At 60.3% G+C, this 18,482-nt stretch overlaps 1 protein-coding gene across 2 annotated transcripts; it reads right to left on the bottom strand.

Moving 5' to 3' along the window:
• Positions 1–2,518: 2,518 nt before the first annotated feature.
• DHX33 (DEAH-box helicase 33) lies at positions 2,519–18,480 on the bottom strand. 2 transcript variants are annotated; one of them, XM_027047543.2, is made up of 12 exons: positions 18,077–18,458; positions 15,802–15,962; positions 14,936–15,163; positions 14,633–14,803; positions 12,409–12,594; positions 11,721–11,832; positions 10,589–10,748; positions 10,395–10,483; positions 9,369–9,496; positions 8,745–8,948; positions 7,016–7,102; positions 2,519–4,010 (listed from the first exon to the last, which is right to left on the bottom strand). In XM_027047543.2, exons 1-12 carry the CDS (start codon positions 18,336–18,338, stop codon positions 3,702–3,704), a joined length of 2,097 nt encoding a protein of 698 aa, XP_026903344.1. In that variant the 5' UTR covers positions 18,339–18,458; the 3' UTR covers positions 2,519–3,701. The 2 variants fall into 2 exon arrangements, with proteins under 2 accessions (XP_026903344.1, XP_026903346.1); XM_027047545.2 differs by lacking the exons at positions 2,519–4,010; positions 7,016–7,102 and adding an exon at positions 7,622–8,668 and having other exon boundaries at positions 18,077–18,480.
• Between the last annotated feature and the right edge of the window lie 2 nt (positions 18,481–18,482).

Genomic DNA, 18,482 nt, shown 5'->3' with positions numbered 1-18,482 from the left:
AGTGCACCCCCTCTCGGAGTGCATCTCCCTCACACGCACCCCACTGTGTCTCTCCCCTTCCTCAGCGTGTACCACCCCCTCGGCGTGTTTCCCCCCAGCCTGCATCCCCCTTCCCCAGCATGCACCCTTGTGTGCAGCCCCCTCCTCTGGCACGCATATCCTCTTCCCCAGCGTACACCTCCCGCACGCGCTCTACCTTGGGTGTGCACCACCATCCCCCCCCCCCCCCCCCCGCCGGCATATACCCCCACCGGGCGTGCCCCCAGTTCTGATGGCCCACCTGGCACTGTTCTGGAGCCAGGAAGCTGGGAGTGGGAGTGAGGGTCCCCGAAAAGGAAAAAGAGAGCTCTCAGGACCCGAGAGGTCGTTTCAGGGGCCCAGCCAGGCTCAGTGATCGGAGCCCTACTTGTCCAAGCCACTTCTAGCAGAACTTCCTAGGTGGCGTCAGAATCGCAAAGAAATGCAAAAACCTCAGCAGATGAGGATTTCAAGGTAATAAAGAGAAGGCAGAAACTCACTAGCCTGTAACATAGTGTCACTTCCCAGAGATAAGTGCCTGGTAAACCCCACTGCTGTTTCCAAAGGAAGCAAGGCCCCGCATCCTCACTGGAGATGAGCCCAAGATCCTGGCTCTGGGGGTATGCCCAACCCCTCCCCCCCCCCCCCCCCCCACACACACACAAGTGTCCTCTCCTTCATTATAATGTTAAAGTGTTTGCCTGGGAGCTCGGGCTTTTCAAGCTTATGCCCTATGCCCGCACAACCTCATGCCTCCCTCTACCTGCAGTGACAAGGCTCCCCTCGCTGGGCCCCAAATGAAAAGAACCCGCTCATCTCTGCGCGGGGAGTCCCGGCTTTGGAGGTTCTTCCCCTCCGTCTCTGAGTCGCCCAGATCAAGTTTCCCGTGTGACCACCGCTCCTGGCGTATAGTCTCTGCCTGTAACTCGTGTTAGACGGAGCAGGATCTGGACTCCGGTCCCCTGAACCCCGACCCCGAGGAAGGGGGAAAGAGCTAAGACTTTATGCCTTGTAGCACATGTTGCAGGAAGGTGGAGGGAGGATGCCGACTTGAGGACCTCACCAAAGCAGTCTGTGCCGGGGAGGACCCAGCTCTGCCCTCTCGCTGACTCCCTCCCTCACGCCTCCCTCACCTGAATACGAAAATTTACCCTGGGGGTGGACATTTAATGTGTTAGCCACCTTCAAGTGCACCAGTGCTAATAAATCTCCACCTGTGTTCAGACGGCATCACTTTCCCCACCTGAACTCTTTTTAATGTTTATTTATTTTTGAAAGAGAGAGAGAACACAAGCAGGGGAGGGGCAGAGGAAGAGGGAGACCCAGAATCCGAAGCAGCTCCAGGCTCCGAGCTGTTAGCCCAGAGCCCGACGCGGGGCTCGAACTCGCAAGCCGTGAGATCATGACCTGAGCCGAAGTCGGACGCTCAACCGACTGAACCCCCCAGGCGCCCAGAGACTAATGGTTACATATATTCTGAGCGGCAGGGAGAGGAGACCCAAGAACCAGCCGCACACAGCGCAGCACGTATAAGAGTTCTCGGTACCTGCAAACGGCAGCATCACACACACGAGCGGTTTCTGTCGCGCTGAGAACAAGCTTGAAAATCCAACAGAAACCTGAACAAAGCTGGGTTTTTTCCCGCAAGTTGGAACATTCGAATCAAACCCTAACCAAACCCTTGCTTGCCCACGGGCCTGGCGTCCCCTCGCGCGCGGAAGGGACCCCACCTCACTCGCACGCACGCACGCACGCACGCACGCGGTTCTGGACGGCGGGAGTGAGCGGATCGGGGCGTCCCGGTACGTCACCAGCGTCCCCCCAGGGCAGGAACTCTGTACAGGTGGCAGAGAGGCCGCGCAGAGTCAGGCTGTCATCCGGGACCGCGGGTCTGCGGCTCCTCCCGGCGGGACTCTGGGCCGCCCTGCCCGCTGCTCCCCCAAGACCCCGGGAGGCGGACGTGCGTTTACGTGAGCTGCTCTGGGAGCTGGCGACCCGTCCAGACAGAGATCTCACGGCATGGAGAGGAGGGGTCTCCCCTCAGAGGTTCTACCAAGCGAACGGGAGCTCACGACTGTATCTGCGACATTGTTGCGAGACAGGTCACTTTCTTAAGAAAGCACTGGGTCCCCTGGAAACGGCCGTGTATTTCTTTGTAGTAACATGTAGTCGGAATCGGTTCTGCAATCTGATTCAATCCCCGAGCAGCAGGATTAAAAATTAACTGTTTTAAAACCCCGATAAAAAAAAAAAAAGACTACAGTATTAAAACTCTACCAGAATGCTCCGGTGATAAAGGTGTTTCTGTAGGGAAACATTAAAGCTTTTTGGAGGCTACTGACCCCTGACTCCTGCCCAGAACACAGTCCACATTTCTGGGAAGTGTTCTGGTACTTACACCGGGACTAAATTATTGCAGCTTAAGCTTCCCTTGCCCCAGAGAACACTCTAGACCGAATTCGCCGAACAAATTCTGAGGAACATAATCACCCACTCCCAATTTTTTTTTTTACCAACACGATTCATGTTTTATTAAAAATACACTTTTTTTCTTTTACCAAGTCAGGCTGAACATCCCAGGCCTCTATTAAGAAGTGAGAAAAATACACCTAAAATTTTTTCTGAAAAACTCGTCAGAAAGTCAGTAACCGTAAAGAACAAGGTGGTCAGGGGAAGGCCGACTAGAAGTCTAAGAATTCAGGAAAATGGGGCATCTCGGACCTGTGGGACCCTATCTGGCCCGCACGTCGCTATTTCTAACGCAAGTCCGTCCAGGTGCCCGACGGCCCTCACGCTGACCCAACACGCGGGCGCTCGGGCTCGGCCGGTGCCGGAAGGACGGACGGGTGAGGCCGGAGAGCGCCAGCAGGATGGTCTGGGAGAAGGGCCCCTGGGCCCAGAGCAGACTCACCACAGCCGCTGAAGTGTGTCTCGGGCGGTGTGGCCCCTGCCTAGAAACCGCACGGCCCGCTGCGCGAGGAACGACCGAAACCCCACGTATCCCGGTTTAGAATGAAGCACGACAGAAAGGCTAACTCGGCCTCCTTAGGGCAAAACACCATCTGGGGAAAGATTACTTGCTTCCCATAATGAAACGGCTAAGGGCAACTTTTGGTGTCCTTTCCCTTCTCACGACACGGGGCAGGGAGGAGACTGTGGAGACCCTGCAAGTCCCCCCTCACCCCCGGGGATGAGGCTCATGAGGGGAGGCGAGCCCGGGAGCTAAGACCGCGGCATTTCCCTCCTCAAGCTTCTACAGGAGTTACAGACAGGCGACAGGAGCTGAGCTCAGCGGCCTGCTGGGGTCCCTTCCAGAAAGTCCTCTCAGTCACCAGGACCCAGGGGACTCTGGACTCAAGTCCGTCAGGAGAAAGCAGTCCGCCGGGCGTGACGGCTCATCGTGGGCCAGGTGGGGACCTGGGCACTCCCCTTCCACGCTCCCCAAACCCGAGCCTGTCAGCACCGCTCTGATCACCCCACGTGGCGGATGAGGAATGAGGCTCGCGGTCACCCAGAGCCACAGAGCAGCCACCGAACGCGGGGCCGAGGTTCCCACCGCGCGTCCGCGGTTCCGTCTCAGCGCTTGGGACAAACACGCTTCGAGCTCCTGGCGGTGGGGCCGGCCGCCCCGGGCCCCCCGCCCCCCTGGTCCCGGTGGGTCGTGGGCCTGCGAGCGCAGCGGCTCAGTCTCGGGCGGCCCTCAGCTTCCTCCGGAAGTAGTCGGGGGCGGCCTCGTACAGCCAGTCCGCGTCCACCACGCACAGGCCCCGCATGTAGCACCTGCTGGTGTAGAGCAGCTCCGTGTACACGACGCAGGCCGGCCGGCAGTGGAAGAGGACGGACGAGGGGTGGACGGCCACCGGCTGGTGCGTGTCCGTGGTCGCGTAGGTGCCGTCGGGCTGCAGCTCGGCAGTGCTCATGAACAGACTGTGGGCCAGGCAGCGGCGGATGCTCTCCACGTCCCCGCGGGAGGACACCATGGGCATCGACATCTGTCTCGGGAGGAGGAAACAGAAAGACCGGCCCGCGGTCAGGCGCCCATGCGGCCCGCACGCCAGCCCGGCAGAGCGAGCACTGGCGGGCAAGGCCCCAACCTCTGCCGCCTGGGACACCGCGGGGCCGGAGGAGAGCGGCCACCGGGGAGCACACGGGCCACCAGTGCTCAGACGGGCCGGGGGACCCGGGGGGAGGGGCCTGGCCCTCTCACCCCCAGCGCGTAGGGGCTTCCTCACTCGCCTTCCTTCCCTGGAGCAGGGCTCCGGCCCTGCCTCCTGCACTCAGCCTCCCGGCACCAAGATCCCTGCCCCTGCCCCCCTGCTCCCGAGGGGAAGTCCGGGCCTCCATCAACCTGCACGCGCCCCGGGGAAGGTCACAGCGCCTTACACCCCAGGCTGCAGTCGACCAGACCGCAGGTGGACACCTGCCTGACCCTGCAGTGCTGGCTCCGGTGTTCCAGGCATGGGGGGATGGGGAGGGATCTTCTGGGATGGGGAGGGATGGGAAGGGCAGGAAATCTGTCCCCTCTGCTGCTGCTCCCGTGAGCTGAGGCAGAAGGCAGGAAGCAGGGGGAAGAGGGGCGTGCAGACAGAGGCCAACTAGGGGACGAGCACCCGGAACATTTCTGGCTCCTGGCAGCGTCCTCTGCTTCCCGCTTCCTTCCTGTCCCTCTGGGGCTCGACTATGTCCATAGGCTCCCACAGAAACTGTTCTATCCCCACTTGTCCCTTTAAGATGGCTCGAGGGGTGGGTCGCCTGGGTGGCTCAGTCGGTTAAGCGTCTGACTTCGGCTCAGGTCGTGATCTCGCGGTCTGTGAGTTCGAGCCCTGCGTCGCGTCGGGTTCTGTGCTGACGGCTCGGAGCCTGGAGCCTGCTTCCGATTCTGTGTGTCCCCCTCTCTCTACCCCTCCCCTGCTCATGCTCTGTCTCTCTCTGTCTCAGAAATAAACAAACATTAAAAAAATATTTTCTTTAAAACAAAGATGGCTCAAGGGGTTTGTTTTTTGCAAACTGCTGATCCCCGCCTGACGAGACCTTCTTTCTCTCCTCTGTGGGGACACGGTCAGCTGTCACCACCTCCAGGGAGCCCCCGAGTCCTGCAGCTAGCTGTGGTTTCTCCTTCCAGGCGGCCCGCTCTGGCGCCCACTGGCTGTGATTCGGGGCAAATGCCTTCACTTCTTTAGGCTCTGGTTCATCGTTTGTAAAACAGGAATAACACAGAACCTCATCAGGGCGAGATGAGGACTTCAAACGAGCAAATGCGTGAAAAGGACTTAGAACGGTGCCTCAGTGAGCGCTTCACAGACCACAGCCACACCGTTACCGCCGCCAGATCTGCCCTCTGGATTGTTCCCTGAGAGGAGGAGCGTGAGGCCCATTTGCAGAGCCCAGGACCCCGACCGACGCCTGGCGCGGAGGCACCACCGGCCGCTGACGCGCCCTCAGTTCAGGACGAGGAGCTGCCAGTGACGCCTCCGCTGCCAGTGACGACAGGGAGAACCCGGGGGGCCACGGGACGGGACGGCCTGGCAGGACGACTGCTCAGGAACAAGAGGGCCCGGGAAACCACGTGAGATACGGAACACGGCAATCACAACAAGAAATCACCTAACTGCCAGCGACGGGCGATCGCACCAGACGCGGGCCTGGGGACGGGGGCGGGGGGCACAGCGGCCCCCTGGAAACACGGGGACACGGCCTACACTGAGGGGCCGTCTCGGAAGAGGCAGGGACTTCCACCACGGAGTTCGTGACCGCTCGACCACGGGAGCAGCCGACGTAAACCACTCGCCTCTGCGGTAAGACGCGGAGTGTCCTACAGCCGTGGGTGTGCGCGTGAAAGGACTCGGAAGCCACACGGGCTCCGAGGGGGAGCACAAGCTAAGAGCACACTTGGGGGGTGCGACCTCCCAGTGGCAAAATGCATGGGACGCGGGGACGCGGTCACCACCGCTGCTGTAAACCCGAAAATGACGGAACGCGTGCGCCAGCCGCACTGAAATACGACCTTGGGGGGCGATCTGGCGGGTGTCTCGCAACCTAGATTCCACCCGGAGGTTCATTCCGTGCACGAAGCATGGATATGTGTCTAGGAAGATGGTCATCGGCACTTGGGCGAGTGTTGCGCGGGGCCTGCTTCCCTACGATGCGGGGCGTACGACGGACGGCCACGAGGTCACCGGAAAGGGCGGTGAGACGCAGGTCCACAGGCACCAAGACACCCAGACACACGGCGTGTGCGAGGACACCCCGTGGGAAAAGTTACAAAACAAAACTTGTACTCTGTTTCTTTAAAAAAGAAAACCGTGTGTGTGCGCGCGTACGTGTACGTGTGCACACACAGTGAGGGAGACAAACACACAAAAACATATGTGTGCACGAAAAGACTGGAAGGATCTACGCCAGACTGCTAACCCTGGTCTGTCTTTGGAAGGGCAGGATGTGGGAGAAGTTGTTTCAGCCCGTCTGTGCCACTGTTTTCTGCGCTGTAGCGACTTGTAACAAGCAAGTAATCTGAACAAAGTAACAAAGATATTCCCACCAAAAAAGTAAATCTCAGAATTGAAAAATAATTTTAAAGTTTATAAGAGCTGAGAGGCGCCTGGGTGCCTCAGTCTGTTAAGCGTCAGACTCTCGGTTTTGGCTCAGGTCACGATCTCATGGTTTGTGAGTTCGAGCCCTGCATCAGGGTCTGTGCTGACAGCGTGGAGCCTGCTTGACATTCCCTCCCTCCCCGTCTCTCTGCCCCTCCATTCAAAATACATAAACAGAAAACCAAAACAACAACAACAACAAACAACCAAAACAAAAAACAAGGCTGCAGAAAACAGGCAGAAATGGTGATAGGCCGAACTGTGGGTAATATTTCCTTCCTTCCTTATTTTGACACTTCCCTACGATGAGGCTTTCTCTCGTAACCATTAGCGACGAGCAGTTTGAAACTTCCCGCCTGGAAACAAGGGACAGGTTAGAGCCCCAGAGGCACCAGGAGGAGAGGTACCTTCAGGCAGATGTCCCTCAGCTGTGCTCGGACTTCGCCCGCCAGCATCACGTTCTTGCTGTGGACAAAATTCTCTTTGCACCAATCCTGAACAGGAGAGAGAGACAGAGACGTCACAACCCTCGCGCTTCTGCCGACGGAAAAACGCGACAAGACCTGGAGAACGGCTGAATTCAGAGGGAGGACTTCAGTCAGCAAAAAACAGTCTAGGAAAACAGGAAAATAACTTTATACCAGAAAGCATGAACTGTAAGGGCGAACAGTAACGCCTCAGAGCTAAACTAAAACTCCTCACGTGGGGGCGCCGGGCTGGCTCAGTGGGCGCGGTGTGTGACTCTCCTTCATGGGGTCGTGAGCTCGAGCCCCATTTGAGCCCCACGCTGGGTGCAGAGATGATTGACAAAAACGAAACTTAGAAGAAAAGTCTCCTTATGTCAGGTCACCATAAAAAAGCCAGACTGGGGTGTTCGAATCACTGTAGCCAACAAAGGATAAATCACCTCCAGAAAACGACCAAGAACCTGGCAGAAAAACGGGCAGAAAAGCCGACACACAGAAGAGTTAGTTCAAACGTCCGGTCATCTTCTGCAAGGACACCGTCCGCTGAGGAATCGCGGCCGCGATCCCGTCTCCATCGATCAAGAGTCAGGACGGCGAAGCGGGGGCTCGTGTCCACGGCCGCGGGCGGATGACCAGGGAGGACGGGCCGCGGGGAGACGCGGCACTCACGGTGTGGCACGTGGGGGCTCCGAAGCGAAAGCACACGGTCGTGTGGGACACGGGCCGACGTCAGGACGGCAGTGACAAGACGGAAGGACGGGACCGCGCTTTCTGTCCTTAAACGTAAACGGAGGCAACCGCAGCAAGACGTCTGCAACTCCTAGACCCGAGAGGGGCTGTTCAGAAGGGACCGCGCCCCGACACGGACGGAGTCAGGGCGCGCACACGGGCACCACACGGGTCTCTCTGAGGGATGGAAGGACGGACCCGAGCGTCTCTGAAGGCGCGCATCATGCCGCCTCGCTCGTGGACAAGGCTCACGTTAGCGCTCGGGTTCGCTAGCGAGGGAAACACGACAGGATTTCTGCTTTGATGGAAAAGGGCGAAAGGAAACAGCTCCGTGTCTGCTCTGTGGGGGCCCCTAGGAGGCAGCGCGCCCGCACCCGTGCCCGCACCGCCAAGCTCCCGGCCCTGGAGCTCCACCAGGGGACCATCTGTGCTTCACCTGCATTACTCTGAGTATCCGTTAGCAACGTGTGACCTCACGTATCAGGAAAGCCCCAGAGAGGCTGTTGTTGGGGTCTGGGAACCCACAAGAAAGTTCCACATAAACTAACGACTGCTTCTTCACTTTACGCCCCTTCGGCTCAGGAAACGTTTCACAGAACGTGCTACTTTCAGATCTTGGAGAAGATCCAGAAGGGCGCTTCCGTCCTGTCGGAGGAACTGAAATAGCCTACGAGCAAAAGCCGCCACGAGGAAAGTCAGGGGCAGGCGGGGAAGACGCATTTGTGGCTAAGAAGCGCGGTCACCAAACACGGGGAACTTGCCCCCTCGGAGCACCAGTTCAACAGAAGCAGGACGGAGGCCTGGCGACCCCCGTGCGCAGGCGCATCGGCACCTGGCTCCGTCCTCGCGGCTCCGTGGGAGATCCTGCCAGAGAGGAAGCATCTCGTGCTCCGATCTTGAGGCGGGAGGGAGGCGGGTTCGGGGGAGACGCGAGACTGACCTTGTTCCCGCCGGCGTTTCTGAAGGCCCGGTAGACGTTGAGCAAGGTGACGTGGTCGCCCTCGCTGGACACGAACTTCCTGCGGACGGCCTGCACCTCATCCCGCCGGGAGGGAGGGTTGCACAGGACGCTGTCCACGGAGAGCAGGGAGACGATGGTCAGCATCTCCTCCGTGCAGTGGAACTTGGGGGACAGGAGGATGGCCTGCACGTCGAAGGCACACACAGTGTGAGGCACGGTCTCCCCGGCATCCGAACACGGTTTTTGCGTGCGTGCACGCACACGCACGCAAACACACACACACACACACACACACACACACACACGCTCGCGCACTTCCCCTCCGAGGCCTCGCGGGGCACATGCTGCCCGAACCAGGCCTACCTATGTTCACGTCACCGCACGTTTTCGTAGAGCCCGTGACTGCCCTCCCGCGGATTCCCACGTTCCTGATGGGGGGGCCCGTGCTTATGTGGGTTTGAATCGCACACAGGACGGGAGTCCGCGTCACGCACGGAGTACGGTGTGCGGATTAAGCCAGGGGCACCGCGGTGAGCCCTCTGCCGTGCGAGGGCCGGCGTGCAGCGTCGCGAAGGGGGACCGAGGCCGGTGGGGGCGACTCACTTTGGCGAACCTGGGCTCTAAAGGGAAAGCTGCCATCTTCCTTCCGAGCGCCGTCAGCGTGAGCTGCTCGTCCTTCCGCTCCAGGGCTCCCAGCAGCTCCAGCTGTGCCACGGCCGCCTGAATGTGGTCTGCAGACGGAGACAGAAGAAGGAGTGACATGTCGCAAAGACGAAGACGCCGCGGCCGCTTCTGAGGGCGCCACGTCAAGCCGCAGCATCGATCACAGCTGCCACTGTCCCCAGGGCTAGGCCGCTAACGACATCGCTGCCTTCTAAAGTAATGGCCTGTATTCGGTAAGATGTGTGTCACCTTTAAACCCAGCTACGTCACACGCACGAATCCCGCCCACAGGTACACTCGTATGTGGTACAGGGACCGGTCTCTCCAGAAGCAGAGACTCCCAGGAGCACCTGAGGGGCTCAGTGGGTTAAGCATCCGCCTTTGGCTCAGGTCATGATCTCGCGGTTTGTGAGTTCGAGCCCCGCGTCGGGCTCTGGGCTGACGGCTCAGAGCCTGGAGCCTGCTTTGGACTCTGTCTCTCTCTCTCTCTCTCTCTGCCCCTCCCCTGTGTGTGCTGTCTCTCAAAAATAAGTAAACGTTAAAAAACAAAACAAACAAAACCAAAGAAAAAGCAAGAAGGGGACGAAAGAAGAGAGGGAAACTGGCTCTTGAAGAGAGCCGGCAGCCAAAGCCACCATCCGCAAGAACCCCAGTGAGCTCCCTCCCTCCAGGGGGACCACCGACAGAGGCCAGGAACCCATCAAATTCTAGTCCAGAGCAAAGAACCTTTCCGGCCCTTCCGCCGGCCCTTCCGGCGGCCTTGGGAGCCGCTGCAGCTCCCAGGACCCCCCACCGTTGTGGGACCCCCGCGAGGACGGCTCCCGGGAGAATCTGTACCCTCGAGATCCGCGGGCGCCCCTCCGACAGCTGGTGCTGCCATGCGACCAAACGAAAGTAAACAGAGAGCCCCTGAGGCTTCCTGGCGAGCCTAGCGTTTGTCGTAGGGCCACGCGGACGACCGCCTACCCGGAGAGGGCTTGGACATGAAGTCGAAGGTGAGCACGTCGGGCACTTTCATTGCCAGGAGCTGCAGCATCACGCCGGCCAGGTTACACCTGCGAGGAGGGAGACGCAGGTGGCCCCCGGGCTCCGGCCGGCTCCTCCGGCCGGGAGAGGGGGGTGTGCGGGACGGCGGCAGGGCGCGAGCGCCGGGGGCCCACCTCTGGATCTCTGGCACGGTCATCTTGTCAAACTTCTCGAACTCGTCCTCCGTGTATAGCCGGTAACAGACGCCACTGTCCTCCCTGCCGGCCCGGCCCGTGCGCTGCCAGGCCTGGGTCTTTGACACGCGCTGCACGGCCAGCACCTCCAGGCCGCCGTCTGCGGGGAGAGCGGCCGCGTCAGAGCCACGTTCAGCGCGCGAACCCACCGTTCCTGCGGCGCTCCTCAGGACGCCGCACCGGGGGTCCTCCCTGCCACGCGAGAGTCCGGAAAAGTCCCGGCTGCACCGGAGAGCGAACCCAGACTGCTCAGCCGTCGGCAGCGCGAGGCGTGTTGCGGAAATGGCAGACGGCCGCGTGCGTGCTGCAGGGGCCAGGACCGCAGCCCCAGGCTCCGGCTGAGGCCACAGACTGAGGCTTTCCCCGGGCCCGGGAAATGAGGGTGGCTGGTCACCCTCCCGATCGATGCCTGGGGACCAGATACACCCAGTCCTTTGTGCAGTGCGCCCCCTCCCCCCACCCGGCCCCAGCTCTGCTGTAAGAGGGAGGCGATGTGATGGCGTCACTCCCAGGAGCAGACGTGACGAACGTCCTGATTAAGGTGTGCCCTATGCCGGGCCTGGGGGACGGGTCCTTCCATACGCCACCCCTAAGGACACACGTGTGAAGGTCCGCGCCCTCGGATGCTTAGCAGCGCGTTTCGATCAGGCTTTTGGGAGCGATCACTTCAGTTGCCTCTAATCCTCTGTGGACTGAAGCAAGGTCAAGAGCAGACGGAACCTGGACCTCAGGCCGGCTTGCATTGCACACGCTTGGGGATCAGCTAGTGCCTCCCCGGCCCAGGGAGGCTTCCTTCCTAGGAAGCCGGAGCCCAGACGTCCCTCCCAACAAAGGTCCTGCTGCGGGGTCAGGTCGTGCCCGGCCACTCCTCTCAACCTGGCAGGACCTGGGCTCCCGTCCTGCCCTGCCTCGCCCTCGCTGCTGCCGCAGGGCCCCTTCCTGGGGCACAGGCTCCCTCGCGCCGTGCGCCCCGAACCCCCGTCGACGGTGGCGAGTCTCGGCACAAGGCGCTCTCTGGGAGAAGCCGGGGGGCTCACTGCGGGGAAGGGGCGCCCGCGGGCTAGCTTCTCACCGGGATTATACTTCTTTGCTTTAACCATGCCCGTGTCGACTACGTATTTTATTCCCGGAATGGTTATGGAGGTTTCGGCAATGTTGGTGGAAATGATCACTTTGCGACAGCCCTGAAAGGAAGGAGAAACCAGAAAAGGCGTGTGGCGCACACGGGGTTCACGAGCTTTAGAGCACACTCCTCACCATCAACCTCCACGGTCCAGCCACAATCAAGAACCGACAGCGTCATTGTTGACGAGTAACCGCTACGGAAGGGGGAGTAAAAGCTCATTCCGAGGGGACGAGACGCAGCGGACCAGGCGGGGGCGGGCTGGACCCCTGGCCCGGCGGGGATGTCCCGTGTGCTCCCCACCTCTGGGGGCTGCCGCGTTTACGGCAGAATGGGAGCGCCACCTACCTCGTCAGTTCTGCAGTGGGTGAGGCTGTGTGCGCGGGGCGCACGCGGGGTGTGGGTGGAGCGTACGCAGGGTGTACACAGGGCGTACGTGGGATCCACGCGGGGTGCGCGCAGTGCCCGGCATGGCACCCGGTGCCCAATGTCGTGGGCGAACGAGGCCGGTCCGTGTCGGACTTAGGGGTGCTGCCGTTCACGTTCCAGCCCTGCCCCCGCCCGCACCCGACAACGGTCTCCCTGCTCGCACGTCGGCGTGGGACCTGCCTGGGGCCCAGGACGGCGGCACCCTCACCTTCGGGGCTCCCTGGAAGACGCGGAGCTGCTGGGCGTAGGGCAGGGAGGCGTACAGAGGCAGGACCAGCAGGGAGGGGCAGCCGTCCGGGAGGTGCCTGGAGATGTCTCGGCAGATCTTGCTCGTGGCTTCGATCTCCTCCTGGCCGGTGAGGAACACCAGGATGTCCTGAGAGGGGGGGGCCTCCTGCGGAAGGGGAAGCTCGGGATTACCAGGTGCTGACGAAAGCACAGCCCCGGGGAGCAGGAGAGGGGTCACTGATGAAGCTCCCGGGGTTATCTTGTTAGCGTGGACAACATGTAAATGAGCCTGGACGTGGGGGTCTCCCCTGGGAGGGCGGCCCCACCAGTAATGCACGAAGCCAGGACGGCGGTGAGTGCGTTCAAAAGCCAGCTGAGGCAATACCGGAGGAGGTCAGCAGACGGCAAGGTGACAGGACAGTACCACAAAGGGCACAAGCCGGCCAAGAAACCCGCAGAAGCCACCCTTCCTTCCCTGGAGCCGACCAGACGGAAGCCACCTTGGGGAAACCGTGGCGGTGGGAACGGCCAGAAGCCGTCGCGCTGGAAGAGGAGCCCTCACTGAACGATGCCGCCAAAAGCACGGTCGCACAGCCAAACGATGCCGCACGCGGGCAAGCGCCTGAGACCCCGGACCTAACGGGCTGTCACCCCTGCAAGGTCAGCAGCGTCCAGGCGTTAACGACATACTCCCGCACACGATCCTTCCTGCAAGTCCGTTCAGGTGTCTTCATCAGCAAGATGCTTACGTGACGAGATAGCTGAAAACGCTCAACTGTGCTAAATACACGCGCACGCGTGTGTGTCTGTATGTGGAAACGTGTGTACGTTTACGTGTGCGTGCACGTGGCTTTTACAGCCCGGTACTAACAGGACAGATGTTCACAAGTACACACAACGGGACAAATCTAAGACAGTCAAAACCTCATCCGTGGGACTCCTCAAAGCCACCACGGAGCCCGAACACATCTGCAGCCGCCACTCAGGACCCATCCTCACCGAGCTTGCTTTTTGGCAGGTGGACGCCTTCCTTGGTCTAAAGGACAGTGAAGCGGTAAGCCCAGAGCAATAAAGGCAGCGGAGGAGAAAAGGGATCAGAAGCTTCGACCTGTTCTGAAAGACGAAGGAGACGGGGAGCGAATGGCGTGCTGGACGGAGGCGCTCCAGCCGGGGAGCGGTCTGAAGGGTCCGCGGCCACCGGAGATGGGCCCGTCTCCCCGGAGAAGAAAGGCCCAGGACCCGGCAGTGAGGCAGAGGCGGGTCAGGGGAGGTGGAACCGAGGGTGGCACGGTCGACCCCTGTGCCCTGCTCCGCCTACGAGGGAGGAGGCTGGGAAGACACGGGAGGCAAGAATGCGGTTCGGCCCAGAGGTGTGGCCGAAGGAAGAGTCCAGACAGATGCACAGAGCAAGAGGCGGGGAGGGAGGTGTCTAAATCCTCACCTACCACGGCAGGAAAGTTAAAACACGGCAGGAGCAGCATCGGCGGGTAACCCTGCAAATACTAACGTGAATCCAGGGGAAGCAGTCAGGGGACCCAAGAACGTAACCCGAGAGATGGGATCTGGAACACGGCAGTAAAATCAGCTGCCGGTTTCACGGTCCTTACACAGCTAGCTGCTGACTTTTTAAACTTTAAACTACACACTCACCACTTAGATTGGAATAAAAATTAGTTTTAAAAAATTTGCCTCTGGTTTTCTCAGAAAGTTACGAGTTTTATGAGATAAACAAACGAGAGGATTGAATCCCTCAAACTTCTGAGTAGATCTTTAATAAGACGAGAAGAAATTTTGACACGTTTCTCTAATTCGGTTTTTCTAAAAGGGAAAAAAAAAGCCAAAAGCTCCAAATGGCAACCCGTTTTTGGGTCGACACCAACTTTTTTTAACAACGACGTGGCCAACAGCAGGGAACGTAGCGTCTCACTGACTTCCTCCCACTACACGTCATGCCCTTCTCACTGGGACTTTCGATCAGTCCGCTCTGACAGGATGTTTCCTGGCTCGGCTGGGGCGTGATGCCGGCAGAGCTGAGTTATTCTTCTTCTTAGAGAAAATAGGGATTGCCATAAAAAAGAACAAGAGGCCGGGCAGGCCCCTCGTCTCAACGGCACAGCTCGTGGGCTGTCCCGGTCGGCAGCTTTTCCCGTCCAGGCGGCAGGGGGAGCCAGACCTCTGCGGGGCCCGCCCGCACCTGCCCGTACCTGGTGGATCTGGAAGACGGAGACGAGAGCGGCGTGCAGGTAGTCCTGCTGAGGCTGTTTGGTGTAAAACACCTGGATGGGATGCTGCCGACCCTCCAGGTAGAGGACGGGTGCCCCGCCGAAATACTGCGAGAACAGATCCACGTCCATCGTGGCGGACATCACGATCACCTGCGTCCGGGACGGAAGAGGACGGTGGGGAAGCCACACCGGGCCGGCCTTTCTGTGCCCTCCCCGTGACAGTGAGCCTCCCCGCATTGGCAAGCAGAGCGCGGGCCCCTCTGGCGAGCGCACCACACCTACTTTGAGAGGCAGCCTCCCCAGCTCCTTCCTCCGCTTCTGCGCGGCCTTCACGACCCCGAAGAGCACGTCCGTGTGGACGGTCCGTTCGTGGGCTTCGTCCAAAATGACACAGCTGTACTTCCGGAGCAAGGAGTCTGAAATCGCTTCTCGCAGAAGCATGCCGTCCGTCAGGAACTTGATCCTGGTGTCCTCGGAGCTGATGTCGTCAAAGCGCACGGAATAGCCAACCTGCGTGGGGGATGGTCCCACCGTCACTCGGTGAGCACCCGCGTAACCGGCGCTGAGCAGGCACTTGTGTCCTCACGGGGGACGAGGCCAACGCCGACCCTCCCCTGCTCCCTTGGGCACAGACAGACAGTGGACAGGGCACAGACAGACAGAGGACAGGTCCCTTTAGCTGCGATTAGGATACACGTTACAAGGAACCTAAAATGAGGCTACTTCCCCAGGTACTTGATAATTTTGAGTGACGCTTCGTACAGCTGGGAGAAGACTGGAAGGTTCTCAAGTGCGTGCATGCACAAGCACACACAGAGCTGACCTACACACGGTTCTGGGGCTCACTCTCAATACCCATATATACGCTGTATGTACGTATAGACACATATACGGACGAGACAGTTAATGGAGTTACTGAAGCCTGAAACATGCTCGAGGAAACAGCTATCCGACTTGCCAACAGATTCTGAAAGCAGAGTGCATGTCACTGACAGACTGTCGGCCCTGCGGTGTGTGAGGGGCTGGAGAAAGACTCGGGGACAGGCCTAAGGACCGTGGCAAGAGCGGGCCTCCCTGCACAGGAGTCTTGTCCGGAAAGCACAGCGCGGGGGAGCGGGCGGCTGTCGTTAAAGAAGGAGGTGACGTACCAGCTTCCCGAGTTCAGTTCTCTTCTCGTCCGAGACTCGAGACGCAAGAGAGATGGCGGCCACCCGGCGAGGCTGGGTCACCGCGATGACGCCCTGGCGGCCAACGCCCCCCTCGTAGAGGTACTGCGGGAGCTGAGTCGTCTTCCCAGAGCCCGTCTCCCCTGAGAGAGGAAACAAGTCTCGTTTACGTGCAAACTGAAACAAATTCCACCAAAGTCGGGAGAAAAAGATAAAATACTGGAAGTTGATAGAGCTGAGAAAGCCACAGGACATCGGGCACTCGTGTGAGCTGCTGGTAGAGTGTTAGGTGGGACTGCTTCTCGGAAGGCCGAATTAGGTTCGAAACATCGTTAAGATGTGCACACCCTAGACCCACAATTCCACCTGCAAGAATTAATTCTGAGGAAATAATTAAAGATGTGTGTAAAGGCATAGTTTCAGAGAGGCTTTATTCAGCTTCGCTCATGACGGCAAATAACGGGAAACAATATGTATGTTCAACTGCAATGAACTACAACCGTTACGTAAAAAAGAATAAACGAGGGGCGCCTGGGTGGCTCAGTCGGTTAAGCGTCCAACTTTGGCTCAGGTCAAGACCTCGCAGTTTGTGAGTTCGAGCCCCGCGCTGGGCTCTGTGCCCACAGCTCGGAGCCTGGAGCCTGCTTCAGTTCTGTGTCTCCCTCTCCCAAAAGTAAACATTAAAAAAACAAAAAGTTTAAAGAAAGATCATAAACGAGATGGACCACTGGAAGCCACACGCACTCCTACACAGCAGCCACTGCCCTTTCTTTCAGACCCCTGGCCCACACCATTAGGCAACACTTGCCGTGGCCCCGTCTCCCTTGCAAACTCCACAGGATGAGTCAGACCCGCACGCTCTCTCCCTGGGGCTGCCCCGGCGGCCTCCTCCGCACCGCCTCCCAGCACTGACCACCTTACACTGTGCAGAAGTGTCTACAAGTTTCCATCCTCCATGCCAGAAGCTCCCGGAGGGCAGAGAAGGTCCCCCACCTGCCTCTTCCCCGGATCTGAGCATCCTACATGCAGCAAGCACACCTTATTTCCTGTCCGCGTGGGTTCCTTGGTCCCTAAGTAGAACCAAGAACTCAGGAAACCTGGGCATCCCTCCCTCCCTGGCCACCCCGTCTTCTACCTTAGCGCCCAAAATCCAATTATCCTCGCAGACTGAGAATTTGATTTTTCTGCTGCACTCCTTCTGCTGAACTCACTGGGCAAAACCCCAAAAGTGGACCAACGTCTCCCTGTCCATCTTTTCTGCTCCTACACCAGGCGACTGAGCATTACTAAGGTAAAATCACCCATCTGTGCAGACCGAGACATCTGTGAGCTGGCAGTGGGGCCGAGGCATGGCCGTCGATCCCTGTTCTTGTTTCTGCGGCCTCCCTCTGTCCCCATCCTCCCCCAGGGCCTGCCTCACGCCCCGCGGCTCCCAAGCTCAGCAGAGCTCCTGCACCTGTTCCACACGACAAGCCAAGTCCCCCTCCCCTACACACTCTTCCCCAGCCACACCCATGGTCACCTCCTCTCTCCAGCCCCCAGCCTGCTGGATACCCTTCCTCCTATTCCAGGCCAGCCGGGCATCTAGCCCTTGTGTCCAAGTGCCCCTGCTTTGGCAGCCCCCCCCCCACCCCCAGTCTCTGCTCTTGGTGCCCACTTTCCATCTTCAGCCTCCCTCTCCACTGAGCGCTTCCTCTCGAATCCCTCAGCTCCCTTCCCTTTCTCCAACAGGAGCCTGCTCTCACTGCCTTTCCTCCCTCACCCCTGCTCAGCCCAGGGACAAATGAACTCCCACCCGCCACAGCTCTGCTGAAGGAGCACTGGATGGGATCTGCGTGTTTGCTCCCTGTGTTATGGGCCCTCGCTGGGGCATCTGTTCCTCTGGCTAGCTCCCCGAGATCTCCTTCCTCCCTCTGAAGCTCATCCTCTCGGTGCCTCCTGAGTCTCCCCTGCAGGCGGCTCCCAGGCAGCAGGCTCCCCCCCACCTCCAGGCGCCGAAGGCCCTCCCTCGGGGCCGCCTCCCACACCTGCTCGGACCCACACTCTTGCAAGGCCCAAAGTCCCCCGCGCGCGGCTCTCCGCCAGGCACCTCGGTCGCTGCCCCCCGGGCTGTGGGCGCCTCCAGAGCGGGGCTTCCCCCCCCCCCGGGGCTTCCCCCCCCCCCGCCCCCCCCCCCCCCCCGGGCCGCTCCGGGGCTGGCTCTGAGACACACGCCAGGGCACCTCTGGCCGGCGGAGAACGAGGCGCGGCCACTCACCGATGAGGACGGCGCTGTCCAGGTTTCGGAGCTGGGCCAGCAGCTGCCCCCGCGCCTGGAAGATCGGCAGGCTCCGGCGCTGCCGCTCCACCGCCTCGGGGTAGGGGCTGGCCGCGGGCTGGGCCAGGACCGGCTGCTGCTGCCTCCGGCCGCCTCCGCCGCCGCCGCCGCCCGCGGTCAGCAGCATCACCACGCGCCCCCCGGGAGGCCCGCAGCCCGGCCGGAACCTCTTGGCCGGCGGGAAGCCCGCCTCCTCCGGCATGTCGGGCGCGCGCCGTGACTGGAGGCCGAGGCCCCGGCAGGCGCCGGCCAGCGCGCACGCCCCTTCCTGCCGGGGCTGCCGGCGACCACTGATGACCTCACGGACGCCACCAGCCTTCCGGGCGGGCCCGCGCCCCCCAGCATG

The sequence above is a fragment of the Acinonyx jubatus genome, chromosome E1 (genome assembly GCF_027475565.1).
Source record: "Acinonyx jubatus isolate Ajub_Pintada_27869175 chromosome E1, VMU_Ajub_asm_v1.0, whole genome shotgun sequence".
NCBI classification, from domain to species: Eukaryota; Metazoa; Chordata; class Mammalia; order Carnivora; family Felidae; genus Acinonyx; species Acinonyx jubatus.
The sequence above is the reverse complement of the archived record's forward strand: the minus strand, read 5'-3'. Positions and strand labels throughout refer to the sequence as shown.